At 36.6% G+C, this 27691-nt stretch overlaps 1 protein-coding gene across 1 annotated transcript; it reads right to left on the bottom strand.

The window, feature by feature from the left end:
* Positions 1-27611, bottom strand: LOC112043014 (adenylate cyclase type 2-like). Its single transcript, XM_052882734.1, has 20 exons — positions 27505-27611; positions 21811-21993; positions 19967-20113; positions 18540-18705; positions 16249-16451; positions 14139-14288; positions 12862-12980; positions 11515-11659; positions 10974-11110; positions 9054-9203; positions 6937-7081; positions 5535-5609; positions 4749-4885; positions 4226-4393; positions 3489-3804; positions 3049-3412; positions 2790-2968; positions 2342-2603; positions 1387-1511; positions 1-926 (listed from the first exon to the last, which is right to left on the bottom strand). Exons 1-20 carry the CDS (start codon positions 27505-27507, stop codon positions 483-485), a joined length of 3618 nt encoding a protein of 1205 aa, XP_052738694.1. The 5' UTR covers positions 27508-27611; the 3' UTR covers positions 1-482.
* Between the last annotated feature and the right edge of the window lie 80 nt (positions 27612-27691).

Genomic DNA, 27691 nt, shown 5'->3' with positions numbered 1-27691 from the left:
CTGTTATGTGTTAAAAGTTAATTCATTATGTTTACTTTATTTATTATCTACTAGCGGACGCCCGCGACTTCGTCCGCCCTTAGACCTCTTTAATCCAGCCCTTACAGTAGTATCGCTGTAAAAATGGAGTAACTTCTCCCGTTTTCTCAACATTTCCCTTTACTGCTCTGCTCCTATCAATTGTAGCATCATGAAAAGTACACTATAACCTGCCCAGGAGTATGAAGAATAATTGTACCAAAAATACGCTAAAATCCGTTGAGTAGTTTTTGTTTCTATAACGAACATACAGACAGATAGACAGACAAAATTTTACTGATTGCACTTTTGGTATCAGTATCGTCACTAATCACCCCCTGATAGTTATTTTGGAAATATATTTCATGAACAGAGTTGACCTCTCTACAGATTTATTATATGTATAGAAGATTTAACTTAAGGACATTCGAAATTAAACAATCACAACACTAAAGTATACTTAGTCAGCAACGAGTGACCATAATATCATTTTCTGTATATGGCACACTAAGATCATCCCATTTAGATGTCGGAGAAAAAGTTTCCACATCTACTAATTCACTAATCGATCTATTAAACTTCCTCACATTTGTAAATTCATCTTCGTCTATATTCTCATTGTCTGATGAAATGTCCCAAGGGTAAGTGGAATTTTGTGAGGAAGATTCGAAAATACCAGTTTCAGCAGAAGCACCGCTGGCTAAAGTTGTTCTAGCTTGGTATGGTGGCCCTTTGTCATTGAATTTCAGGTAGTCTAAGGTACATAAGTTCTGCTTTACTAGATTGAATTCATCGTCTAGAGGCACAAAGTAAGTCTTTATCAAGCCCCTTCCTTTTATAAACACCTCGCCGCGACACTGTGTAATTATTCCGCATTCTTCTAAAATTTTTGCTGTGTTTTCCGTTACCTGAAATTTAGAATACAGTAGATATTATCCAATGTCGTATATTATTATCCAAGTATGTTGGTATGGTAAAAAAAATGTAGTATAATGTACTAATATGAGTTGGCTACTAAAGGTACATAATAGATATATATACTTAATATTATAAAGCTGAAGAGTTTGTTTGTTTGTTTGAACGCGCTAATCTCAGGAAGTACGGGTCCGATTTGAAAAATTCTTTCAGTGTTAGATAGCCCATTTATCGAGGAAGGCTATAGGCTATATAATATCCCCGTATTCCTACGGGAACGGGAACCACGCGGGTGACACCGCGCGGCGTCAGCTTTTGGTCATAATTAGGATTAATTTATATCTAATGGTCAAATGCGCTTTTTGAGTCACAACAGCCTAATCCGGTTTGGAAACTGCATTCGCATGGTGCTGAAATCTGACCACATGTCATAAACATTGCATATATACATACTTGAATCCGGCCCGATTCTCCAGTGGAGTCCATACGGGAGGCCATGTTGACCGCGTTTCCCCAAATATCGTACAGCGGTTTGAGCGAGCCGACCACACCCGCAGCAACTTCGCCGTTAGATATACCTTCGGAACGAATTATTTATTTATCAACTAAATTTTAGGTGAACTTTATTGAAAGGAGACTTTTTTGTACAGTTTTGGCGATTTGGTCTCCGCAAAATTATGGTTTCCACATTTTATTCCAAATAACAGCAAAATCCAACCTGTCTGTTTTTATGTGAAAGAGTTCATACCATCATTACTAATCAGTTTTTCGCAAATCTCGCGGGAACCATAGATTCTCCCAGAGTAAGTTATGTATTACTCTAGAAAATTATCTATTTCCAATACCAGCTAAGCCGGTTAACTAATCGCAGCGTTAATAAGTAACAATCTCGGTAAACCATGATTTTTTCGAGGAAAAGAGTAGCCTATGTGTTAATCAAGGGTATTATTATCTATCTTCACTTCAAACTTCTGTCAAATCGTTTAATTACTAGCAGCATGAAAGAACAACAAACATCCATACCTACTAATTTTCACGTTGAAAATATTAAAAAGTAGGATAATTAGCAAGGTCAATTATTTATCTTTGTGTATTTTAACGTAATTGGCTCAAATCTACCTTGATAAAAAAGGCAAAGATTTGTTGCAAAGCGATTTCGATGGATTTGTTTGTTTGAGAACATGTTGAAGTTGCAAGTGGCATTAATTTTATAATAGAATGCATCGTCATTAATTATTTGTAGAGATCACAATTAAGCATGAAAAAAACAACAATGAAAATTATCGGTCCTTGATAATTGCGCAAACTTTTAAAGGGTGAAAATCATTGTTTAAAGTTTCCGTTACAAACTAAATAAAGAAAAGATTAAAGGCGTGATGAAGATACTGCTGCACATTTGAATGCTTACCTATCCTGAGATTTAATCCTTCAAAACTTTGGAAAGATCCGCGATTAAAATTTTGCAACTGCATCATCATAGCTGCTGCAAACTCTACCATCGTGACGACTATTGTACGATTGTACGGAGTATTTTTACTTCTGTCAACGATCGAGGTGTAAGAATCAAATGAATCACGTCGAGTCGGGTCCAACCCGCAGGCTGCCATGTACGTCCAACCCGCCATTTTTATTTTCTCTACTTTGTGTTTGGATGATCCACTTAACAGGAGCTAAAATCATAATTGAAGAAACTTAATTTTATACTTGATTGAAAAGTTACAGAATAATTGCAGCATTGAAAATTAGATTTATGCATTCAGATAGAAACTTTGTAAAATGAGTTTAATAATATCACAATCCTTTTACATAGATAGGTAATCTAAATAAATAATACAGCACATTGTTATAATACGTACCCGATCAAAATCAGATATAACTTCGTCGAGTATGCTTAGGACGAATTTATCGCTCATCTCTGCATCGTCTTCTAAACCTAATTTATAATCTGTTAACGAAGCAAACATAACGGCTACGTTGTCGTATTTCTCATAATATAACTCATCTAGTGACCTATTCAAATCCAAATATACCTGTACTAAAACAAAAAGTTGGTGTGATTTTTTTAAATTCTCAAGTTATATTTATAAGCTACTACAAACACATTATCTTACTTACCTACGTGTGCAGGTAAAATATTCTCTAGCAACATGTTATTAACTTTCAACATAGTTTCGGCCTCTTCTTGTTCTTCACTTAGCTGTATTTGCCACAAATGATCCAATCGATTTCTATATTCAGTTGTTCTATCTACCCAGTACAAAGTTATAGTTATTATTATCACTGACAGAGTATGGGATACTCGTGGATCTAAGCCGACGTTCCAAGTTGTGTCGACAGAGAAGAGGGATGTTTTAATCTCCCAAACGATCCAGAGGTAAAATAAAGTCATACAACCAGCAACAATCCATTTAAACATGAAAAACACTCGGCTGAATAAGAAATTCAATAGTAACGCCAAACTCCAACACTGCGTAACATGCTGAAATAATAAATATCCTCAAATAAATAATAACAAGTTATTAAGAACCACAATACCAAAAGATAAATAATATTACCCAAGAAGACACACAATTTGATAATACGCTCTCCACTTCCGGTATGATTTTTACTTCTTTGCAAGCAATAACATTAATCATCGAAGTTCCAGCAAGGCCCAGACTTATCAGTATATATGTACCAGTTCTTATTTTTGGGCACTTGATTATGGACAACGATAAATCGTAAATAAATCTGAGAAATTTATTTCTTGGTTCATTGACGCCTTTATATTTTGTCCATGCAAATTGAAACCAGGACAAAGGTTGCATTACTATTAAAAAGGCCAATAACAGAGAGAGCAACATTACTGCGTACCATTTGAATTGATAATACCTGAAAGTAAAATATTGTTGATTTTTCTGGACATTTCATTAGACATTTTGTAACGTAACTTAATAGCGATGATGACAGTTTTTCTAAATCATATGTAAATTAAAATATGCTAGTAGTGAAGCAATCTTGTAAAAGTACTAGCGTATCTGCGATCATTACTTTCGAAATTACAAAGGTTTAAAGGTCAATTTTGCGGCTCTGCCACGGATCGCTACAAAACGCTCCATACTAAATGGTAGGAAATCGTTAGATTTGTATGGGCGTTCTAACAAAATTGTACTCCAAAAAATGAAAAATGTACTCTAACATCCAGAGAATCTTAGATTTTATGTATTAATTAGTTAGCATTGGCCTTATTTACCTCTTATAAAAATCAATATATTAAAACCTTGTCATCGCTATTGCAATAAAATGTGCTTACCAGTTTGTGGTTAACCCATTGATAGTCATAATCAAGCACAGCATTAGAAGGCAACACAAGATGTAGTATTTGAACAAAGGATCCGGCTGCAGGAGAAATGATTTTTCCAGTTTTAAGTTGTTGTACACGAGCGTAAATCTGTTAAGCCGAGATTCCTGAAATTGTTCCCTATGGATAAAATTCATTATTAGACGTGTCATTATTGTAGTTACTCGTGTATTTATTATTAAATTCTTCTACAATCCATTTTACTTTTCAACTTTATCGTGTGCCCTGATACAAAGGTCATAACTACTACTACTTCTCCTGAGCGTGATTTCCGTTCCCGTAGAAATACGGGGATAATATATAGCCTATGGCCTTCCTGGATAAATGGGCTATCTAACGCTGAAAGAATTTTTCAAATCGGACCAGTAGTTCCTGAGCCATTCCATTAGCGCGTTCAAACAAACAAACAAACTCTTCAGCTTTATAAATTAGTATAGGTACGTACAGTAAATAATCTTTTTTAATACGTACGTACTTTCCATTGCTCATGTCGTCAATTTCCTTAGCCATTTGTGCGTCGGCCGCTTTGAGCATTTGTTGGTATTCAACTAAATTCTCATCCATAAAGGTGGTTGTTCTACGAAGAGTTGATGAACTTCTATTTTCCAATCGCTACTAGAAATAGATAATATGATATTTGTTCTGAGATCAACTTCTATCAAAACTTGCATTAAAATGTAGCTAAACCTAACATTTGTAGACTTTTTAAAAAATACTCTTTATTGTTCTACTCAATATGTAGGCACGACTTCGAGTAACTTAGTAAATTATGTAATAGGTACAACCAAATATCCAGAGAAAAGTCCTTTATAACATTTCATGTGAAATGTAGGCTTTTTATCCTAAAAATATAAGCACAGGCTTTTTTCGAGTTATTTGTCTAACTGACAATAATAATTCGATGCATTTATTTGGTTTCACACTCGTAGAGAATATAGAAAATTTTCAATTAAGCAAATTTCCTCACGATGTTCTTCTTCATAGTTTATCTAGGTGTGTGAAGTCTGCCAGTTTGGCTGATGCTGATGAGATGCTGGTCAAATGCGGCCAAGGCTTAACCCCCCTTATTCTGAGACTGTGGCTTAATAGTGAGCCGAATATAGGCTGATAATGATGATGATAATTATGGTTTTTCTTATGCAATAAAAATTATTTGCATACAAAATCGATAAAACAGTAAAAAACCCTTTTTGCAGTAGGGTAAAAAAAGCTGGAGAAAAGGATAATTAATATAGGTAACTAAACAATATTATAAACTTACTCTACCACGTCGCGTCGGTATAATTTTATTGAAACCCACTGAAGCTCTTCGAAACGGTTTGTAGTCTATAAGTGGCTGCGAACAAATATTTAAATTTACATAAATATTATTGTTTATACTAAAACGCGTGTAAACATTAGCAAATTAACCATTTTAATAGATTGGGTACGAAGACTAGCTTTCTTAAAAACACAATAAATGGTTAGAAAACACTGGCATATGACGTTGTTACTAACACATTAGAGAAGTGTTTTATACTTTGTATTATAACTTATCTTCTCTTAGAGGCAGAGCGCAACGAATATTTTAATATGTACAGTCAGCATCAAATCGTCTCGCTAAAGTTAGGACTTAAAGAAAGAAAATTAGTTTATTTGACACACACATACCTACAATACATAGAAGACAACAAGAAAATAAATATTTAAAATAAAGAAAACTAAAATTAAAAGATAGATATCAAATAAAGCTAAAAATTATGTGTATGGTACTAAAATGGTCACCACTCAGCATGTGCTAAGCTAGTGATGGATCCACCAGCGCTGGTCTTCCGTGGAGCCATGTGGTGATGTGGTGTGGTACAGTATTACAAAATTCAATATTTTGCAATTAAATACAGTGGAGTCGAGTGATGCAGATGAAATCCAGAGTATTATTATTGAATCTGGTGTAACGTTGGTGCATAGATTTGTCATTGTTTCGCGGAAATAGCAAAATAAATTTATCATCATAAACTAAACGTTTGCTATTAAAAATGATTTGATGATGACATTCAATACTTTTTAATCGACGACCTCCGTGGCGCAGTGGTATGCGCGGTGGATTTACAAGATGGAGGTTCTGGGTCCGATCCCCGGCTGGGCCGATTGAGGTTTTCTTAATTGGTCCAGGTCTGGCTGGTGGGAGGCTTCGGCCGTGGCTAGTTACCACCCTACCGACAAAGACGTACCGCCAAGCGATTTAGCGTTCCGGTACGATGTCGTGTAGAAACCGAAAAGGAGTGTGGATTATCATCCTCCTCCTAACAAGTTAGCCCACTTCCATCTTAGATTACATCATCACTTACCATCAGGTGAGATTGTAGTCAAGGGCTAACTTGTAATGAATAAAAAAAAAATTAATTATTAGTTTATATGATTTTGCTAATAAAAATGTAGAGTATTCTGTAAGCTTCGAATTGTTGTTAGTTTGTCTAGCTAAAACCCAAAAACGGCTTCACTATTTTAAATATTTTTTGTTATGTTTGTTATAAGAAAGGAATAAATTAAATTAATTAAGAAAAATATCTACTTAGATTATTAGCTATTCAACGTAGGTAAGAGTATCTTTTTTTGATTGATCATTTGTTGATGCTGACTGTACTTGTGCTATCAAACTAATGTTACGGTATTTTAAAGTTTACCTTTTGCGGTCTCGAGAGTAGAAATGTTTGTAGCTTATTCTTCATTATGAATGGATCGTTCTGGGACGCAAAGTTCGGCTCTATAATGTATTCGCGTGCATGGTCCAACAGAAGATCTAGCGTTTGTTGCGTTATATGCACTTTTCTGTAACAAAATTACGACATTGTTTGATATGTTACTAAGTAAGGAGTAAAAACTTTTTATAGTGAATAAAATTGCTGGCTTTGAAAAGATAAAGATAGGGGAGATATTTGATACAAGATTTTGAAGGTAAATGTCATTTTATTAGCTACGAAAAAGTCGACTTGCGTATTTTATTTTTTTTATTTTAGTTTTTTACATAAGTCGAGTATACAATTTCTAACTAGTGTAAGTGTAGGATTAGCACAAATCTGGGTGCCTAGTGGGAGTTTTTAATATTTTCATACTGTTACTATCGCGTTAACGTTAACGCGAATTTGTATGGAGTTGAAACAGTTGTGCAGTAGTGTCACTAGATGGCGCTGTTTCTATTTATTAGAAATTCGCGTTTACGTTATCGCGATAGTAACAGTATCTAACTGCCACTAGATCCTCTGGTGTAGTGTTCGGAGGGTAGTTACCAACTTAGTGGCAAAGAAGTACCACCAAACGAGTGGAGCTTTAAACGAATCTTTTTTGTTTGTTTTATCTTTACATCGTAAGTTTACTATTATGGTAAAGTACCATAACAAGAAATCCTCAAATTTAAATAGTTAGGGGCTAACTTTTCGTTAAATGGAAAAAAACAGAAAAATCTGAGCGTATTTCCACTCTATGTCCTATACCGCGTGCGAATAGTCACTCATAGTTATACTTCGTTGGTCCTGCCCTGAATAAACAAAACACCGTTTTGTTCGCTTCTATTTCTGAACGAAATAGAACAGCTTTCTCGAAATTCAAATTCGTCTGCAATAACTGACAGAGGGACCCCACCTAGGATTATCCTGTCTTTCCGTCACTCCAAAGTGTCCTCATTTTTGAAAGGAACAAAAGGCAATACGAGAGTACAGGTAGAGTATTGCATCAGATTTATTTATTCAATTACACTGCAGCTTTCCAACAAATCAAGTTACAGTATTCAACGTTTTGTTGCATGCAGATAATCAATCTCTCTGTCCCATGTCGGTCTGTCTGCATGAAATTGCAGAACTATTGTTTTAATGACAAGCAATTCTGGCTTTGTGCGTGCGCGTCAGGATATATTGTGGGCCAAAACAATTACCAGATGTACGTGGATGGTAGCTGAAATATGGTGGCATACTCCATTAACCGCGTTGTTCTGTTTTACTAAGGCTACCATATAAATTACTAGCAAATGCCTTGCGGTTTCACACACGTAGTTCACATTCCCGTGATAATACGGGGATAAAAATATATAGCCTATGATAATCACAAATAGCGTAGCTTTTCAACGGTAAAAGAATTTTCAAAATCGGTTCTGTAGATCGAAATTAACCCCCTACTACACCATAAACTTTACCTACTATCTCATTAGTATAGATAAATAGTATTTATATAGATGATCATGACTTCAAATTAGGTAATGTGAAAATTATTTGTCTGATATGTACCTACTTTTGTTATTGAGTTTTCTATATAGCGCGAGTTTTAGAAAGAGAATCGATGTGTAAGTTGTGTGATGGACCTGCCAATGCATAGCTTTAAGCAATGTGTTAAAAACATTTACTTAGTCGAGGGTACTACAACATTGATGAGTTCCTAAATGATAAAGATGCTTGGAGGCTGTTGGATCAGCTTCCACCTTTACAGGAAGTAAAACTATAAGAAATGTAAACAGTAGTTGTTATCAATTGTAAATTATTATAATACTGTATGACTTTTTCAAAAGAGCAACTGTTGAGTTTCTTGCCGGTATCTTCTCAGCAGAACCTGCCTTCCGAACCGGTGGTAGAATCTTTACAAATAGTCAACTGACGTGTCAAAAGTGCTTGTAAACTGAGCCTACTTGAAATAAATGATTTTGATTTTGATTTTGAAGATGGCTAGAGGTCTGAATTTTAAACCAAAATTATTTACACTAATGTTAGTAGAATGTGTGTGGGTAAATAAATAGTCAATATTTCCGTTAACTTACCCCGCCTTTCCTGTAGATTCCATTTTATTTGCAATAGTGACGTCTTTCGACCAAATATCGAATTGCCACTTCCGAATGCCGATCAAACCGCTTAATATTTTACCTGAATGCACTCCGATCCTCATATCAATATTCAGAGCGCGCTTCTCTCTGGAAATAATAGTTGTGCTTGCTTCATTTTTAGCAATTTTCATGTTATCAAATTATGTACAAAACTATTACCTACTGAATTTATAATATATGTTTATGTATGTCTTTTCCTCCTTTACGCCGACTTTACTGAACCGATTTGGCTGAAATTTATAATGGAAATAGATTTTACCCAGGATTAACATAGGCTATGCTTTGTATACAGCGCCGGCCCGATGTAAATTTTAAAATGGGGCGAGATCCTATTATGGCGCCTCTCCTGTTTGCTCCTGATAATATGCAGATACCTATAGCAAATTATGAGTGTTAAGTAAGAATGGAATGCGAAGATCTTGACCATACTCTGGAGTGATCAATAGAAATCAGGCAGTACCGTCGGTACGGTTGAGTAGGATTATCATTTAGGCGCTCTCTAGGATTTGGCGACTGGAGCGACTGCTCTGTTCGCCGTATGGACGGGCCGGCCCTGTTTGTATATTTTCCGCTACTCTGGTTTTTAAGACAATTAAGTTATGTTTACTTATGATTTTATTGGTAGTCATCATTATCAACCCATATTCAGCTCACTGTGGAGCACGAGTCACTCTCAGAATTAGAGGGTTTAGGTCTTAGTCCACCACACTGACCCAATGCGGATTAGCAGACTTTACCTCTTAGAGAATTAAGAAAATTCTAAGGTAAAAGTTTCACATAATGCTTTTCTACTAGCTCTAGAAGACAATTCGGATGAAGTCTTACCACTAGACACAGTAGACACAGGGTTGGCTGCTCGCCAAACAGATTATTGTCTGCAGGTAAGCTATGATATTCATATAATGTGGGTGCTCGACGTGCTCAAGGTTTTAATGCATAGCCTTTTGTATGAGCTGTGCGATTTCCTCGTTTTTAATATCAAGATTTTTAATATCGCAAAAAAATATGGGGTTTTTATTAATGTTATAAGTTAACCTGGTAAATTTGGAAAACCATCGCCTATAAAATCCAACTATCCTACTAATATTATAAACGCGAAAGTTTGTGTAGATGTTTGGATGTATGTTTGGATGTTTGTTACACTTTAACGCCGCCACTACTGAAGCGATTTGGCTAAAATTTGGAATGAAAATGGATTTTACTCTGGATTAACACATAGGCTACTTTTTATCTCGAAAAAATCCATGGTTTCCCGAGATTTGCGAAAACTCACGCCTCGACTACTTAACCGAATGAACTGAATTTTGGTATTAAGATATATTATAGCATGGATTAACATATAGGCTACTTTTTATCGGAAAAATCCATGGTTCCTGAGAGATTTGTGAAAAACTAGAGCAATACTTCGCAGTGCCTGCGAGGAACAAAGAGCCGCTGTGTCCATCAGCCTGACGAGTATGTGGTATGTCTATTTGCCTGAAACAACCTTTTCAAAAGGAACACAGCAATGTTTGAAAATATAGAAATCCCTTGTAACCTTCTGTGACCTACTCCAAGATATCTCTGTAACACTAGATAAACCATGCTATAGTTATCTCATCAGCCGATGGACGTTCATACACATTGGTCTTCTGAACGGACTTCCCACGGTCCTGAGCCGCTTACATTCTGGGTATCCCTGTGTGACGCTTGATGTCGTCAGTTAGTGAGGGTTCGTCAGTCACTGCCCGTTCCGGTGAGGGTTCGCTATTCCAGCATCTCCCGTCCATTGCCACTGCAGCTTCGGGACTCGTTGGTTATTTAGTTTTTCTGCTAATTTCAAATCAATCAATCAATCGATCATGAAGAGATACTCACCTAACATTTTTAATTATGTGGATCATTTCAAGTCCCAGATCTACACAGTTCTTGGCATGTTGCTGCGTAGGTTTGGGTATACCACTCACGCAGTAGTAGCAGTCTCCTAAAAACTTGATGCGCAATACGTCATGCTCCTGAAATTGTGAATAGAAAATTCATTATTGAATGAAACCTGCTTAATTATTTAAGTAAATCTCAACAGTTTCTGTTATCGCTTAGAAACAATCAGGCAGCCTAAAGTGGAATACCTTTGCCTAAAGATACCCAATTTTGTAGGGAAAACAGAAGCAGAGCATTTCATACATTTGCAGTGCGTTTAAGGAATGAGGAAACCAACCAGTAGTACGCGTCCAAGGGATATCGAATATTAACGTAATCTCTACGTATAATGAAATCAATAGAAAACTTAACCGGCCTGCGAATGGTAAAAATCATTTCCATTTAATTTTAATGATTCGATCCCTTCTATTTTAGATAATTCCAAACAAAGATTAACATTTAAAGGTATTAGTTGGATAGATAGTTGGACAATATTTACCTCAGAAGCTTCATCGAATCTGCCAAACAGTTCATTCAGTAGTTCTACCATTCTCAAAGGCGACAAAGTTGTAGATATTTGTGTGTAGTTAACGACATCTGCGTATAAAATGCTAACGTTTTCATGTTCTTCCACGTAGAGTTGGCTGCAAAAGACATATAACCTCGTAAATCCTACATCCTACTATCCTACTAGCCTATCCTACTATCCTACTACCTATTTCTACTAATAGTATAAAGGCGAAAGTTTATATGTAAGTATGTTTGTTCCTCTTTTACGCTGCGGCTACTGAAGCGATTTGGCTGAAATTTAGAATGGAAATAGATTTTACTCTGAATTAACACATAGGCTTTTCATCCCGGAAAAATCCACGGTTCTCTCGGGATTTGTAAAAAAACTGAATTCCACGCGGACGAAGTCGCGGGCGTCCGCTAGTACATAATATTATTATATCCATAGTCCACACTAGGTAAGTCTGAATGTCCCTAACTTCTCTCAGTTAAACCGTAGAACTGATTTCGATTGAATTTTGGTAGAGTGATAAATGGGACCTTGGAGAACATAAGCTTCTTTTAATTATTTATTTATTTTCATTTATATATACTTCATTGCATAAAAGAAAAACGACAACAAAGAAAACAGATGAAACATAAAACACAAGTCAGAACATAGAACGCAAAGTCGGTCTTATTGCTACAAAAGAAAAACAACAACAAAGAAAACAAATGAAACAATATAGTAGCAATATCTGTCAGACAACCTTTGGATAAATGAATTAATGTAATGAAATGCGGGATAGTGCAAAAAATACACGGAGAAAACAAAATGAATATAATAATTACAAACAAAAAAAAAGGTACTTAGCTATAAAAATTAATTTATAAATACTACTTTTAAATTCCATTGATCAGAGGGGATTTGTGAATGCTCTGTGAATTTCATGCAAATATATGTACGTCATCATTTCCAAAAGCCTGGGTATTCGCTAACTCGATCTTCATCATCATCATTATCAACCCATATTCGCCTCACTGCTGAGCTCGAGTCTCCTCTCAGAATGAGAGGGGTTAGGCCTTAGTAGTCCAATGTGGATTGGCGGACTTCACTCACGCAGAGAATAAAAAAAAAATCTCTAGTATGCAGATTTCCTCACGATGTTTTTCCTTCACCGTTTGAGACACGTGATATTTAATTTCTTAAAATGCACACAACTGAAAAGTTGGAGGTGCATGCCCCGGACCGGATTCGAACCCACATCCTCCGGAATCGGAGGCAGAGGTCATATCCACTGGGCTATCACAGCTCTAACTCGATCTCTAACAGATATAATATAATCAAAATAAATACCTAAAAGATCTCATGTTGTGACTCTGGCTCGGTGACCTGATGTTCATGAACATATTTCGTATATCTTGTCTTACTCTTGAAACTATATGCTCTGGTAAAATGCTCAACATAAGACGTTCCTGAAAATAATGATATTCATAATAATTAATGTGAAAAATGCTTTAACCATAGCAAATATATATTCTTCTTTGTCGCGGTCTTCTTCTTTGTCGCGGTTCTTTGAGCGGTCGTGGTCTTTAGGACGTGTGACATTCGTCACTTCTCCCTTTATACAGATATAAATATATTCTACTAAATTTTGCTACAAAACTTTGTTACAAAAATTTAAATGCATTCACTTGAATATTTAAAATTGATGGTAGTGGTTCATAAGTAATTTGTGATTTTCAGAAATGCAAGTAATAGCCTATAAAACTTTTCCAACGAACGACAACTTGTAATTTCGCAGACGAAGTTAAATTGAAGAAATTGAAATTAAATTGTAATTTATGATACCTACTATTCATAAAAGAAGTTTTTGGAGTAGTAGGTACATTTATATGAATGAATGACCTACTTCAACAATAACCATAGTCTACTTACAAAAAGATATCTTTCTCTAGTAGGCAAAAGATGACAAATCATAAGTAAAGCTACTGTTACACATGCTCATTTCAAGAACGAAAGCATGCCACTATTGAGCAGTTGATACTTATTATATAACTATTGCAATGAATAAGGACGTTCAAACTTAGTAAGTTAGTTGCTTCGACTGGTGGTGAAATGAAACAGAAAGGCTGGTTCATTTTTTGGGCAAAGGATCAGCCTGCCTATTCAATGCGGAAATGCTACCAGTACTCTTGCTAGCATTCCATGTGGGCTTAATTTGTTTGGTTATTAGGAAAAGTCAGTTTAAGTTTCCCATAGTATTCTTTCTCAATAAAAAATAGTAAACTATATAAAAAAAGAGTTGCGATAGCCCAGTGGATATGACCTCTACCTTCGATTTGGAGGGCTTAGTTCGAATCCCGTCCAGGGCATGCACCTCCAACTTTACAGTTATGTGCATTTTAAGAAAATAACTATCACTTGTCTCAAACGCTGAAGGAAAACATCGTGAGGAAACCTGCATACCTGAGAATTTTCTCAATTATCTAGGTGTGTGAAGTCTACCTATCCGCATTGGGCCAGCTAGGTGGACTATTGGTCTAACACCTCTCATACTGAGAGGAGACTCGTGCTCAACAGTGAGCCAAATATGGTTTGCTAATGAAAGTACTCGTATGTAATGATCTTACCTCTTGATCCTTAACAAATTTTAGTCGTAATGTACTCTCCACACACGCGCGTCTGTCGAGGAAGGATCGTCGCGTGACTATCTCGTTCATCAGCCTGAAGTAAACTCCCATAAGGTTGACGCCAATTAGGTAGATAATTTCACACGCTACCTAGAACGAAGGGTCTCTGTTTATTAATAGATAAAAAAAAGATAGAATTAAGAGCCCCTTAGAATGGAATTTCATATTTCGCAACATAAATCGCAAATATATAAATAGTAGAAACCGAAATTATGTAACACTTTTTGTTTTTTGTACAAAAAAATAAGAGAAAATAATAAAAATAAAAAATGAACAACATTCTAAAACGCTGGTATGATGAAATTACAATAGTTTAAAAAAAGTGATTTTTGGCAACTTTTATAACACAATCACACAAAAAATTCGATTCGGAAAAACATGTAGCTGTAATTAGATTATTTAAAAAAAAACAAAGTCCACTCGCAAAAATTGTCAAATGTTTTAAGTAATTTACATAAAATTAAAACGATGGTTTTCTGTATATTATATGCTATAAAGTAATTGATATTTTGAATAAAATAAGGAAAAATTTCAAAATAGAGCTTTTTGAGAGAGGACCGAAAACGGATAGGTACTAGGTACCTTCCTACTGTCTCGCAGGCAACATCCCACTTATGGCTCTTGATCAATTTTTAAAAAAATATTATGATGTATAAAAATAAGAAATAAAAATAATTTAGGCACTTTATACTTTATCAGTAGTAAGTTAATATAATAGTAGTGTCAATTTAAAAATACTACTTTTATATATATAAAAATGCATAAATAAATTACGATTACATTGCACTTTTACTCCTGTACAGACATTTTATAAAAATAACTACAAAGTCTACATTAAAAATCTATCTTAGTAAGTGTCGTAAGTGTCAAGAGGATTATCCAATATCGATCATCATTTAAATGTTTTGCAGTACAAAGATAAATTTTGATTATAGTTTGTGTTATTGAATGCCTTTCACACAATCAACATTATACAGTTCGTTACTAGGGAAATAAATATCTTACTCGTAATATTATAAATGAGAAAGTAGACAGACAGACAGACTGTTTGTCTGTCTGTTACCTTTTCACGGCTAAGCGGTTGAACCAATCAAGATGAATTTTAGTATAATAGTAGTAAATGGGACCTTGGGGCAAAACATATGCTATGGTGCAAAATATATGGGTATACTTTTTGACCCTAAAATAAAAATAGAAGGGGGTGAAATAGGTGTTGAAAGTTTGGTAAGAAAATCCTTCATTTTTAACCGACTTCAACAAAAGGAGGAGGTTCTCATTTCGAGTGTATGTTTTATTTTTTAGAGTTCTGTTTTAAAATTTTTAAAAATAAATAAAAAGAAATGCAAAATATAATGTATTTAAAGAATTTTTAAAATTGGTGAAATAGGGGTTGAAAGTTTACATTGATTTCCACGCGGACGAAGTCGGAGGGCTTCCGCTAGTTTTGTAATAAATGAGTTTAATTTAATTAGTGTATTTATTTTGAGACAAACACCTAAAGAAGATTTCACTTAACTGTTGGATCGAGGGTCGGATACAGAAGGCGAGACTTCTTGAGACGGCGCGTATTGTGAGGAGATATCTCACTCTGGAGCCCTGACCAACGGTTGCACTCAAATGCAGCTGGAGGATTGGTTTTTTATATAGTGTTTTGTATTTTACTAAAATTGTTAAAATTTAAAAAAAGTGTGGGTCAACTCCGACGCACGTATGGAGTTTACTCTTTCAGATCGACTGTCTAAATATGTGTAAGTTGCCCCGCAGCAAACACTACTCGGATGTACGTCTCAATACCTACGTTGAAAAGTGAAAGGTGCGCAACTGAGGAGTAGCAGCAGCAAGCCGCGTAAGCGCCCGCGGCAGTGCAAGGTGATAGGTGCGCAGAATAGGTTGCGCACAAAAAACGTAGCGCTGTCATTCGTTCATCAAATTGTACTGCCCATATTTTTTTCAAGCCAGAGTAAACTCCAAAAAGGACAAATAAAAAATGAATGATTTCTGGTGCTCAGTTGGTAAAACCTTTGTAGATATGCTAAAAATGCCATCTTACCAGTAGTCCAACATCGGGCGTTTCGTAATACGTGAAGAATGCAAACACGAATGTGTATACAACGCTGACCACCACGCCCAAGATTATTGCCAGAAAGTTATTCCTCATCGGCAGGAATATGTACACAGAGAGTAAGGCCATGGTGGAGTAAGCAGGGCGCAGGAGCATGCCTTCGAAGGAAGTGAAAATGGCGACGGCAACATCTGTAAACAATTAACAAGATACATATAATCATCATCATTATCAGCCGATGGACGTCCACTGCTGGACATAGGCTTCTAGCATAGATTTCCAAACAAAACGGTCTCGAGCCGCCAGCATCCAGCGGTTCCCTGCAACCCGCTTGATTCAGTCCACCTAGTGGGGGGTCGACCAATACTGCGCTTTCCGGTACGGGGTCGCCATTCCAGCACCTTGGGACCCCAACATCCATCGGCACTTCAGCTTCGCGACTCGCTGAGCTATATTAGTGACTTTGGTTCGTCTGCGGATCTCCTCATTTATGATTCGGCCTCCTTTGTGATGAAATTCAGTTTGGGGTGCATTGGGCTATCAGTTTGGTAATGTTCCATTGGGTAGTGACTAGTGGCAAACTCATATCGGATTTCGAATATGATTGATTTATAGTATGAGGATAAATTATTGATTCGTAATTAGGTGCATTGCAATACATCAAAAACCTATGACTCATCGACTGCTGTAAGTGAACCTTTTAATATGATAAATTAGTATTTTTCATGACCTCTGCCTTCGATTTGGAGGGCGTAGCCTAGGCAGTCCGGGGTATGCACCTCTAACTTTTTAGTTTTGCGTATTTTAAGAAATTAAATATCATGTGTCTCAAACGGTGAAGGAAAACATCATAAGAAAATCTGAACACCTGAGAATTTTCTTACATGTATGAAGGCCAATTCGCATTGGGCCAGCGTGATGACTATTAGCCTAGCCCCTATCATTCTGAAAGACCTAGTAGGTATAATGCTGGTCTAGGATTAGAACTCAGGACTTCTAAGTCCGACGCCACATATGGTAACCACTGGAGCTATAGGACAATTGATGCTTACCCATAGTACCATTTATCCTTATCCGGGTATATCACAGCAATTTATATAGATTTGTCATTAGATAAGATAGTTTATAAGTACTGTTTTGTTCACAAGGACGTAAAAGTAAAGCTTGGTACTTTTGGATTCAAACAAAAAATCAAATGAATACACAAATCAAGCGGCTAAGTGCGTGTCGGGCCACGCGCAGTGTAGGGTTCCGCAGTTGTACGAATACATTATTATTTTTTTTATTTATTCTTAACAAGTTAGCCCTTGACTACAATCTCACCTGATGGTAAGCGATGATGCAGTCTAAGATGGAAGCGGGCTAACTTGTTAGGAGGAGGATGAAAATCCACACCCCTTTCGGTTTCTACACGGCATCGTACCGGAACGTTAAATCGCTTGGCGATTTAGCGATTATCAATGTTGACTTAAAATAATGGTTGGTTATCTACAATTTTAATCTCTACGTAGCTGTATAGTGATCCTTTTATTTAATCTATACTAATATTATAAAGCTGAAGAGTTTGTTTGTTTGTAACGCGCTAATCTTATGAACTACTGGTCCGATTTGAAAAATTCTTTCAGTGTTAGGTAGCCGATTTATCGAGGAAGGCTATAGACTATATCTACGTATTCTTACGGAAACGGGCACCACACGGGTGGAACTGAGAGGCGTCAGCTAGTTTCATTACATACTATTTCTGTGAAGTTGCTGTATAGAGCTTAGACCCACCATGCTGCTTCAATGAGAGTTGGCGGGCTTAGAGTAATAATATTTAAATATGTAACGATCATTACCTGTTAATAATTATTACCGGGTCGGCTTAGCGTGCTTTACGAAGCATGGGGTTGTAACATCAGCAAATCCTTATTCCAAACTGAGATTTTTTACTAAAAATTTCTTGGAAGAAAAAATAGCTCAATATTTCAGCCTGATTCTAAACTCAAACCCAGGATCTCGTGGTAACCACTGAACCTACGACATCATCATCATATCAGCCGATTGACGTCCACTGCAGGACATAGGCCTTTTGTAGGGACTTTCAAATATCACGATTCTGAGCCGCCTACATCCGCTGTCTGGCTCTGTGTCTTTTTATAAGGCCCATAGTCCAGCGAATTTCTGCGACTCGCTTTATGACGTCATTCCACCTGGTGGGTAATTATTACATCACCGAGGTAATTACAGTTAAAATTACCCTAAAAACTATTAATCCTAAAGGTACAACTAACAAATACCTGACATGACGAGGTCTGCAGTGAGAATGAATGTGACGAGTATAGGCATCCAATACCACCGATTCTTCAGCGGATCGTAGATGCATTTGCAGAATGAGAACGCTGGCACAGTTATTCTTAGGACATACATTCCCATCGAAAAACAGGTTGACCCCCACTGTATTTGCTGGAAAATTCCAGAAGAAAAAAAAAATGTAAGTGTGAGTCAGCCCATTGTGAGTTCCGTACAAATTTGTAACATAATTACGATATTTTTTTATGATTATTATTGAATTAAAAATGTATTATATATTATATATAGTTAAATGTATTATATATAGTTTCAGATTTTCCCTATAGATTGTAAACGTCTTATACCTACGTATTAGACGATATTATCCTATGAATTTTTATTAACTTAAAAGTGTCGAAACATACAATTTTGTGACACACGGGTGAAAACGGGCTTATAATTTATTTATTGGACTTTGAAGTTTTATTGATTGGTTTTAATTTTAACTCGATACCTCCACCCGTTTCCGAGGTATAGGGTCAGACAACAAAATTATTCTATAGGGTTCTATTTTTTTATCCTTTTGAGATACGGAACCCTAATTATAAATGTGACCTCAGGCATTAATTATTTCTTTAAACCCATACTATTACTCTCCTATTAAAGGTGGAGATTCAGAGCTTAGACTTACGGCTCAACGCGATTGACGCAATTAATATGAATTTTTCTTTACAGATTCTATAACAGTCACTATTAGTTGATGTTTGACAACAGAAAATAAGGCGCTTGACGACGTCTGTGGTACAGTTGGCCATGCTATGGTTCGGAACAGAATGGTCATTCGATTCGATTCTCAGCTCGGATCACTTTAGGCTTCTAAACTCTCTAAAGTGGTTCAGGCTATGCCTGGCGGTTGACATCGCCTGTGGCTAGATGCGCTAGCTTCAGGGGTTCTCTGCAACCGTTTATTGTTATTTATCCATCCAGTAGAGAGTCGAACAGAACACAGAGCTTTATGGAGAGAACGCCATTCCAGCGCCATAGAGGCTAACCTCTATCTATTACACTGTATATTTAAATACATATTTATTTATAAGTAAACTAACTTCTCTGTAAAGAGATAGCACAGTGGATATGACCTCTGCCCCCGATTCCGGAGGGTGTGGGTTCGAATCCGGCCATGCACCTCCAACTTTTCAGTTGTGTCCATTTTAAAAAATTAAATATAATATTGTCTCAAACGGTGTAGAAAAAACATCGTGAGGAAACCTGCATACCAGCGATTTTTTCTTAATTCTCTGCGTGTGTAAAGTCCGCCAATCCGCATTGGGTCAGCGTGGTGGACTAAGGCCTAACCCCTCTCATTCTGAGAAGAGACTCGAGCTCAGCAGTGAGCCGAATATGGGTCGATAATGAAACAACCTCATTTACATACCTGATTGTAAGTGTATACTATAACTAAAACAATATGGACCGTCGAAAAAATCACAAGAAGTGACACGTAGATATAAATTAATGTCTCTCTCAGCTTCTCGTCGTATTTCCGATATAAGCCTTCCAGATCCTTTTGATAGAATTGATCCTGCAATAATAGAAAACGATGTTTTAATTGTAATTGGGAGTTTTGAAATAAAGTAATAAAAAGTGTGATCAGCTAGTAGACAGAGAGCCAGCGATATCCCGACTTGCGACATTTTATATATTTATTTAGTAGGCACTTACAGAATATTACCTAAATTAAATTTTTAAAAAGAAAAATGTTTTTAGAAAAACACGCTATTTAAATGTTCACCCATGACCAAGGTATGCTGGTGTTATTTTTACCCCATTGGCAAGGCTTATCCTTTGGGACAAATAAGCGCCAGCACCTTGTGCCACCTCCGTGGCGCAGTGGTATGCGCGGTGGTTTGCGCGGTGGATTTACAAAACGGGATTAGCGTTCCGGTACGATGTCGTGTAGAAACCGAAAAGGGGTGTGGATTTTCATCCTCCTCCTAGCAAGTAAGCCCGCTTCCATCTTAGACTGCATCATCACTTACCATCAGGTGAGATTGTAGTCAAGGGCTAACTTGTAAAGAATAAAAAAAAAAAACCTGATGCATGGATCATTACCTAATTAAAGTTATTAAGTTACAACTATTTATTATGACACGTAACACATGTTACATATAAAATGAAAGCCTCATTAATGGAATATTAATATGGTCAAAACTCAAGTTAACTTAACAAGTTAGTAAAAAGTGTAATCTATAAAAATATTTAGTTTAAAAGCTAACAGCTGTAATGAGGTTGTTTAATTTATAGTAATCCGAAGTTAATCAGTACAAAAGACACAAGTCACCGTCGCAAAACATTTGTATGCGATAAGGAACATGCGGTTTTCACGGTTTTCAATTTATAAACACAAATTATACGATAATAAAATTTGTTTGCTCTTATCAGTTGGTACCTACGAGTGTAATATGTTTTCATATTTAAAGACAGACAGACAAACACGAAAATTTTAAAAATCTTAATTGTGTTTTAGTATTGTGTAATCGTAAGAGCTGTGATAGCCCAGTGGATATGACCTCTGCCTCCGATTCCGAAGGGTGTGGGTTCGAATCCGGTCCGGGGCATGCACCTTCAACTTTTCAGTTGTGTGCATTTTAAGAAATTAAATATCACGTGTCTCAATCGGTGAAGGAAAACATCGTGAGGAAACCTGCATACCAGAGAATTTTCTTAATTCTCTGCGTGTGTGAAGTCTGCCAATCCGCATAGGGCCAGCGTGGTGGACTATTGGCATAATCCCTCTCATTCTGAGAGGAGAGTCGAGCTCAGAAGTGAGCCGAATATGGGTTGATAATGATGTATTTCACGTGGAAGATGTCACGGGCAAATTTTAAATAAGAGTAAATAAGGTATGAAATGACACACGCGTATTATACCTTCATTTTAAATTTGTTCAAATCGAGTATGGCTACAGTACCTACCTATATTTATAAATGGCAATGGGCAGAGCATATAGTTCGAAAAGCCGATGCACGTTGGAGTCCCAAGGTGCTGGAATGCGTGTTGTTGGTCGAAACAATCCCCCCCCCCTCCCTACCCCCCTTCCCCCCTCCCCTAGCTGAGAGACCGAAGACATCAAGCGGGTTGCTGGGAGCCACTGGACAAACAGGCTCGAGACTGTGGTGTTAGGAAGTCCATCCTAGAGGCCTATGTCCAACAGTGCCTTCGGCTGTTAATGATGGTGATGATAGTTATAAAAAATAAAATATTAAAACCTAAACTCACCCTCAAATACTTCCAATTCCATTGCTTGCCGCCAGTTTGCTCAGACTCTTGTGTCCTAAATTCGTGCAGCGATGACAAGACGCTAGTCGCTCTGCTCGAGTTCATTGAATACCTCGCCAGCAGCTCCAAGGCACCCACTTGCAGTACCACGGAGCCGGTCGTCCGGGACCAGGTGCCATCATCCTGTCATATAAAAAATATTTAGGGCCGGTTTCACTACCTACTGCGCCAGTCTCCTCTCAGAATGAGAGAGTTTAGGCCTTAGTCCTACGTTGACTCAATGCGGATTGGCAGACTTCACATACGTAGAGAATTAAGAAAATTCTCAGATATGCAGGTTTCCTCACAATGTTTTTGGCCTCGCCGTTTGAGATACGTGATTTCTAATTTCTTAAAATGCACACAAATTAAATGTCGTAGGTGCAAACCCGGACTGGATTCAAGCCTACGCCCTCCAAATCAAAGGCAGTGGTGATATCCACTAGACTAGGCTATCAAGGCCCTTTCACAGTTTTCATGTATACATTTAAATAAAATTGAAGTGCCGTCAGTGATTTCCAGATAACTGTTTTCTCAAGTGCTCATTGTTATTTACACGATACTAAAACACAATCAATATATTTTTTTTAATTTTTGTCTGTCTGTCTGTCGGCTTATCTCTGGAAAGGCTGCACCGATTTGAAACGGGACTTTGGTACTTTTGGATACTGAAGATAGATTAACATATATAGTTTACTTTTATCCCGGATTAATCCATAGTTCTCTAGGGACATACGAAAAACTGAATTTCACGCTAATGAAGCTGCGAGCGTCCGTTAGATTCACATAAGCAAGAAAATCACAAAACTTACAGTTAGATTATCCGACACACCTATCAGAAGACTTAGTGGGTTTATGGTGCTAGATGGAACATAACCCGTCTTATATATGGAGGAAGGCTTAGCTTATAGTGGGCTGTTAATGATTTATTTATTTGCTTGCTGAGAATCCAGATTAACATTTCAGACGCACATAAATTTATTTATTCAAAAGGTACGTACATACTTTTTATTTGTAATCAGGCTACAATATTTTCAGAGACTTTCTTTCAGAAACCCGTTTTTTCGTTATACAAAAATATAACAGAATCAAACCCAAGACCTCGTGATCTGAAGCCACATAATCACTGGACCAACGAGCTACACAAATCAAAAGTTATTAGTTACATAAAAGCACATAAAGTTAGCCCACCATGTCTGTCAATTAAAAAAATAAAAACGTGTAAGCAGGTAAGCAGGTGTTTCCGGAACAACTTTATTTGGTACGGTACAATTTGACCGACACGAGAGAGGGACTTTACTTACTCCCAGAGGGTGTACAAAGAGCAGTTTTCAAACTTCGGGGGCTGATTTGAGCTTGACAAACCCGGCCTGAACCGAGACATGAGCCCTGGACTTCATGATTCATAAGCGTAAAAGCCAACTTGACCAATTTTACACTAAACTTGTTATGTAGCCATACTTGATAGAACAAGTATGTAAATAGCCCGTGTTCTTAAATATCCCATACTTCAATATTTTTTTAAATAGATTAAGGAACTCATCTAGGTGAGTAATTTAATCACGAATTTGAAGGTAGTTAGGGAGAAGTCCACCATGGTCAAATGCCAGCGCGAACCGCCATCATGAAAAACTGGGTGATTTGCTCCTGGTTGACTCATTTTGATGGTGAAACCCAGTCCTAGATGAATAAAGGAACGATCAATTTCTTTACCTATCCTAATAATAATACAGTCCAAAATTGTAATGCTTAGATACCTATCCAAAAATTTCCGAGACATCCAAAGTGAATTCAGTACGTTGTCGCCCAGCGAGCGATCGACGAGGTAACGGCGCGAGATAAGCTTGTCCAGAGTAGAAATGTTTCCGTTAATGTCCGAGGCGTAATAATGAGTTTTGACCTTGGAAAATATATTTTGTGTGATAAACATGAATTTTTTGTCTGGGTGGTTTGTATTAGATGTTATAAATATTTATTTATATAACGTTATATTAATAAAGTGTCTTAGTACCTACCCATAACACAGACTACTTTAGGGCTAGATGGTGATAATTGTCCTGGCACATTTTTTTTAGATCGGATTATGCTTCGTAGCAGAAATAAGTAAAATTGCCTGGAGGGACAAGTCTGGCATGATGACAACAATAAATAACGCTCCATACTCATGATTGCCACTAAGACGGGTGCTGTATTTAACCTAGTCAATCAAAGGAAGGCTTTCTTTGTGTTGTATTACTAACAGATTTAGTATAGTTTAGTATTCGAGTTTCAGAGGTGACGCTCTTAGAGAGTCGTTCCGCCCATACTCTGCTTCTGCCTTCGGGCCCATCAGTCGATTCTTCTGAGCTCACCCAAACCCCCCGGTGACGCTGCTGAGGTCCCCTATGCAGCCTACGGCACTTACACAATCAGAAAAAAAAATTGATGTGAATTTGATATATTTCGTAACTACTTTTCATACGCCTGCTTGAATTCCGCTGATAGGAATCTGTACAATGTACATGCGGCCCATTAAGACTACAGTGCTACTTCAGAAATCAATTTCGCTTTATCTATAGGTATCAACAAAGTTACTGATATACGAGTATTTTATTGGGTCAGGTCGGCGTTTTTAAATAACGCAAAATCAATAAAATGCTACTGGATAAGTAAAAATAAATTGATGTTAGAAATTGAGTAAATATAATTTTTTGGTTTGCGATATCAAGTTCAAGTTTAATTTTAATTACAGAATAGAAGCCGCTGGGAAGGTTAACTTAATGTAATTTTCTATTTCTATATTTACCTATTATTAGTTTATTTGTTATAGCGAATGCACTATAATAACTATACGTGAACTTTTGTCAAACAAAACGTAATAAAGTTCATATTTTTATCGAATGCCTAAAAAATCAGAAAAAAGAATTTCATAAATTAAAATGTTAAAAAATATTTCTCATAACTATACTAATAATAATTTTAAGAATAGAAAATTACATAAATTTTAATCGGTTGAATGACGACTCTTAAGTAAACTTTGACACATTACAAATCAAATAAATCTTTGGAACGTTGGAATTGGAGAAACAACGAGATTTAGACTAATAGTTTACAGCTGGACTTTGTTAATAATGATCAAAGTTAGCGATCGGATTTGTAACCCATTGTATTTTACGTCCAAACCCACACCAAGTTCCATTGCAATTGATATCAAGGAGAATATTATATTTCCTCTAGTATTTCTTGTTGAAGGGTGTTTATTATTTGACCGTTTTATTGACTGACAACATTTAGTGCAATTTGTAAACATTAGTATTCGCCTACACTTAGCTTAGTTCTAATCGTATCAGTATTTTCTGATAAAAACTACACGTTTCATTGTAAAACAAAATGTTTCTTCATCTATACTTTTATAGGTATTTACTATTAATATTCCGGTAAGTTCGGGAAAAACAGACAGACATTAAAATGTGCGTGAGTGATATTATATGGGTTCCGTTTTTGTACTACGTACGTTCAAAGTTAAGGTAATTAAGATGCTTTCGTTGAACTGCTGGATCAAGGGTCAGATACAGAAGATTGCTTAACCGGTTGCTTGGACATCAAATATCTCTACTCTACACTACCCTACCCTACCGCCATCCTACATCTATTCTATTCCTACCCTACCCCTGAATTAATTTGTTACAAAAAATGTGATACCTAAGTGAAGAATAGTTAACAATAAACTCAAGAAAGCAAGCTAGTCAAGTCGTCACGTTAAAAGTGGCATTGATATTTATTATAGGAACTAGCGGACGCCCGCGACTTCGTCCGCGTGAAACTCGATGTAAACTTTCAACTACCCCTACCCAACTCTACCCCTACTCTACCCCTACCCTACCCCTATCCTACCCTACCCTATCCCTACCCTACCCTATCCCTACCTTTTCCTGAATTTTCTTTGATAAAAACCTCACGGAGCCCGAGACCTTTCCAACGAATGCAAAACCGTGGAAATTGGTTCGTGCGTTCTGGAGTTATAGCGTCAGGAAGGAAAACCCGACTTATTTTTATATTTTAGATTAAGATACGTCACTGTTCCAATGATAGTAGCTAATATTGATAAATTCAAATTAAGGAACGAACAAAATAAATCCGATAGTTTTGTATATAAATAAAACAATATTGTTATCGATCAAGAATTCTTGCGCTATCCTTACAATGTTAGATTATAGAGAGATAATCATGGTTTTGTGGAAGTCGGTTTTTTTATGATTCATAATAATTAATTGCAACGGTAGCGTATATCTCTACTATATAAAAATAAGTCGGGTTTTCCTTCCTGACGCTATAACTCCAGAACGCATGAACCGATTTCCACGGTTTTGCATTCGTTGGAAAGGTCTAAGGCTCCGTGAGGTTTATAGCAAAGAAAATTCAGAAAAAATTTCAACGTAGGGTAGGGGTAGGGTAGGTGTAGGGTAGGGGTAGGGGTAGGGGACGGGTAGGTTTATATATGTGTAGGGTAGTGGTAGGGTACGAGTAGAGTACAGATAGTTGAAAGTTTTCATCGAGTTTCACGCGGACGAAGTCGCGGGCGTCCGCTAGTTACTGATAAAACTATGTAGCTGAATTAAGAAATAGCAAAACATACCATCGTCGTCATCTGGTTAAATAATTGGCTTAATAAAAGTATTTTTCTTGAAGAAAAATAAACGTCTTTTATGTCAAATCTAGGGCAAATGTTTGCCTGTGAACCAAAGCGGCGAAGTAATATATTATAAATAAATATACCGTATTTTTTTTGTATTATTTTTTTCTGTTACCAAACAATAAAACGAACAAACAAACCAATCATAAGTCTTTCAAAAATATCGTTGCTCAGGTTGTATGGTCGACGATCTTAGCTTGTCCCCGTTGAGGACAAATTAAAGATAAATTAAAAGTGTCGTAAAACGTTGCAGCAAACTTTTTTAATAAAATAATTATTTCACTATTAAAGTAGAATTATCAAGATTTTTTTAGAAATAAGTAAATGGCTGGGTAGTTAGGGTAGGCATGGACCTCATCCAGTTAATTAAACGGCATTCCCTCTAAGGGTGAAAGCGTAACAAAACAAACTCACTTTGATATATAAATAATATCATCATCATTATCATATCAGCCAATGAACGACCACTGCTGGACATAAGGCAAAAGGATCCCCAAACACCACGATCTTGAGCAGTGACGTGCATAAGGTATTTAACTAGGGTATGCATTATACGTTCAAATTGTACAAAATGAAAAATTTCTTTTCCATCTTGTTCGCAATAATCCGGGTATGCAGTGCTTCTATGAAGTGCACTCCACTGGTATTGAGTCATCAGCATCCAGCGGGTCTCCGTGATCCGCTTGATGATTATATTAATAACTAGCTTCCTGTGACTTCGTCCGCGTGGAACGTAACACGCAGTGTAAGCTCTCAATATGAATAAATCCCCCGATTTTGAAACATTCTTCATTGGTGTTCTCTCCTTTTAGGTCTTAGCGTGATAATATAGCCTATAGCCTCAATAAATGGGCTATCTAACACTGAAATAATTTTTCAAATCGGACCACTAAGTTTTGAGATTCAAGCAAACAAACACACAAACTCTTCAGCTTTATAATATAAGTATAAATTGACGGATATTTAAGTACACAATAACATACCATGATTATCGGATGACAATGGACATTCTTGTCTATTACTAAAACCAGATAAACGCACGACACTAAGTTTTCCGAACACAGTAAGCACAGTTCACTCTAGCACAGTACGTGAATCACTGAAAAGGAGCTTGGCTATGAGTCGGTCAAGTGATAATTGTTGATAACTGATTTGATAAGCACCACTCGT

Source organism: Bicyclus anynana, chromosome 1, assembly GCF_947172395.1.
Source record: "Bicyclus anynana chromosome 1, ilBicAnyn1.1, whole genome shotgun sequence".
NCBI classification, from domain to species: Eukaryota; Metazoa; Arthropoda; class Insecta; order Lepidoptera; family Nymphalidae; genus Bicyclus; species Bicyclus anynana.
Note: the sequence above shows the minus strand (reverse complement) of the source record. Positions and strands in the feature narration are given on the sequence as shown.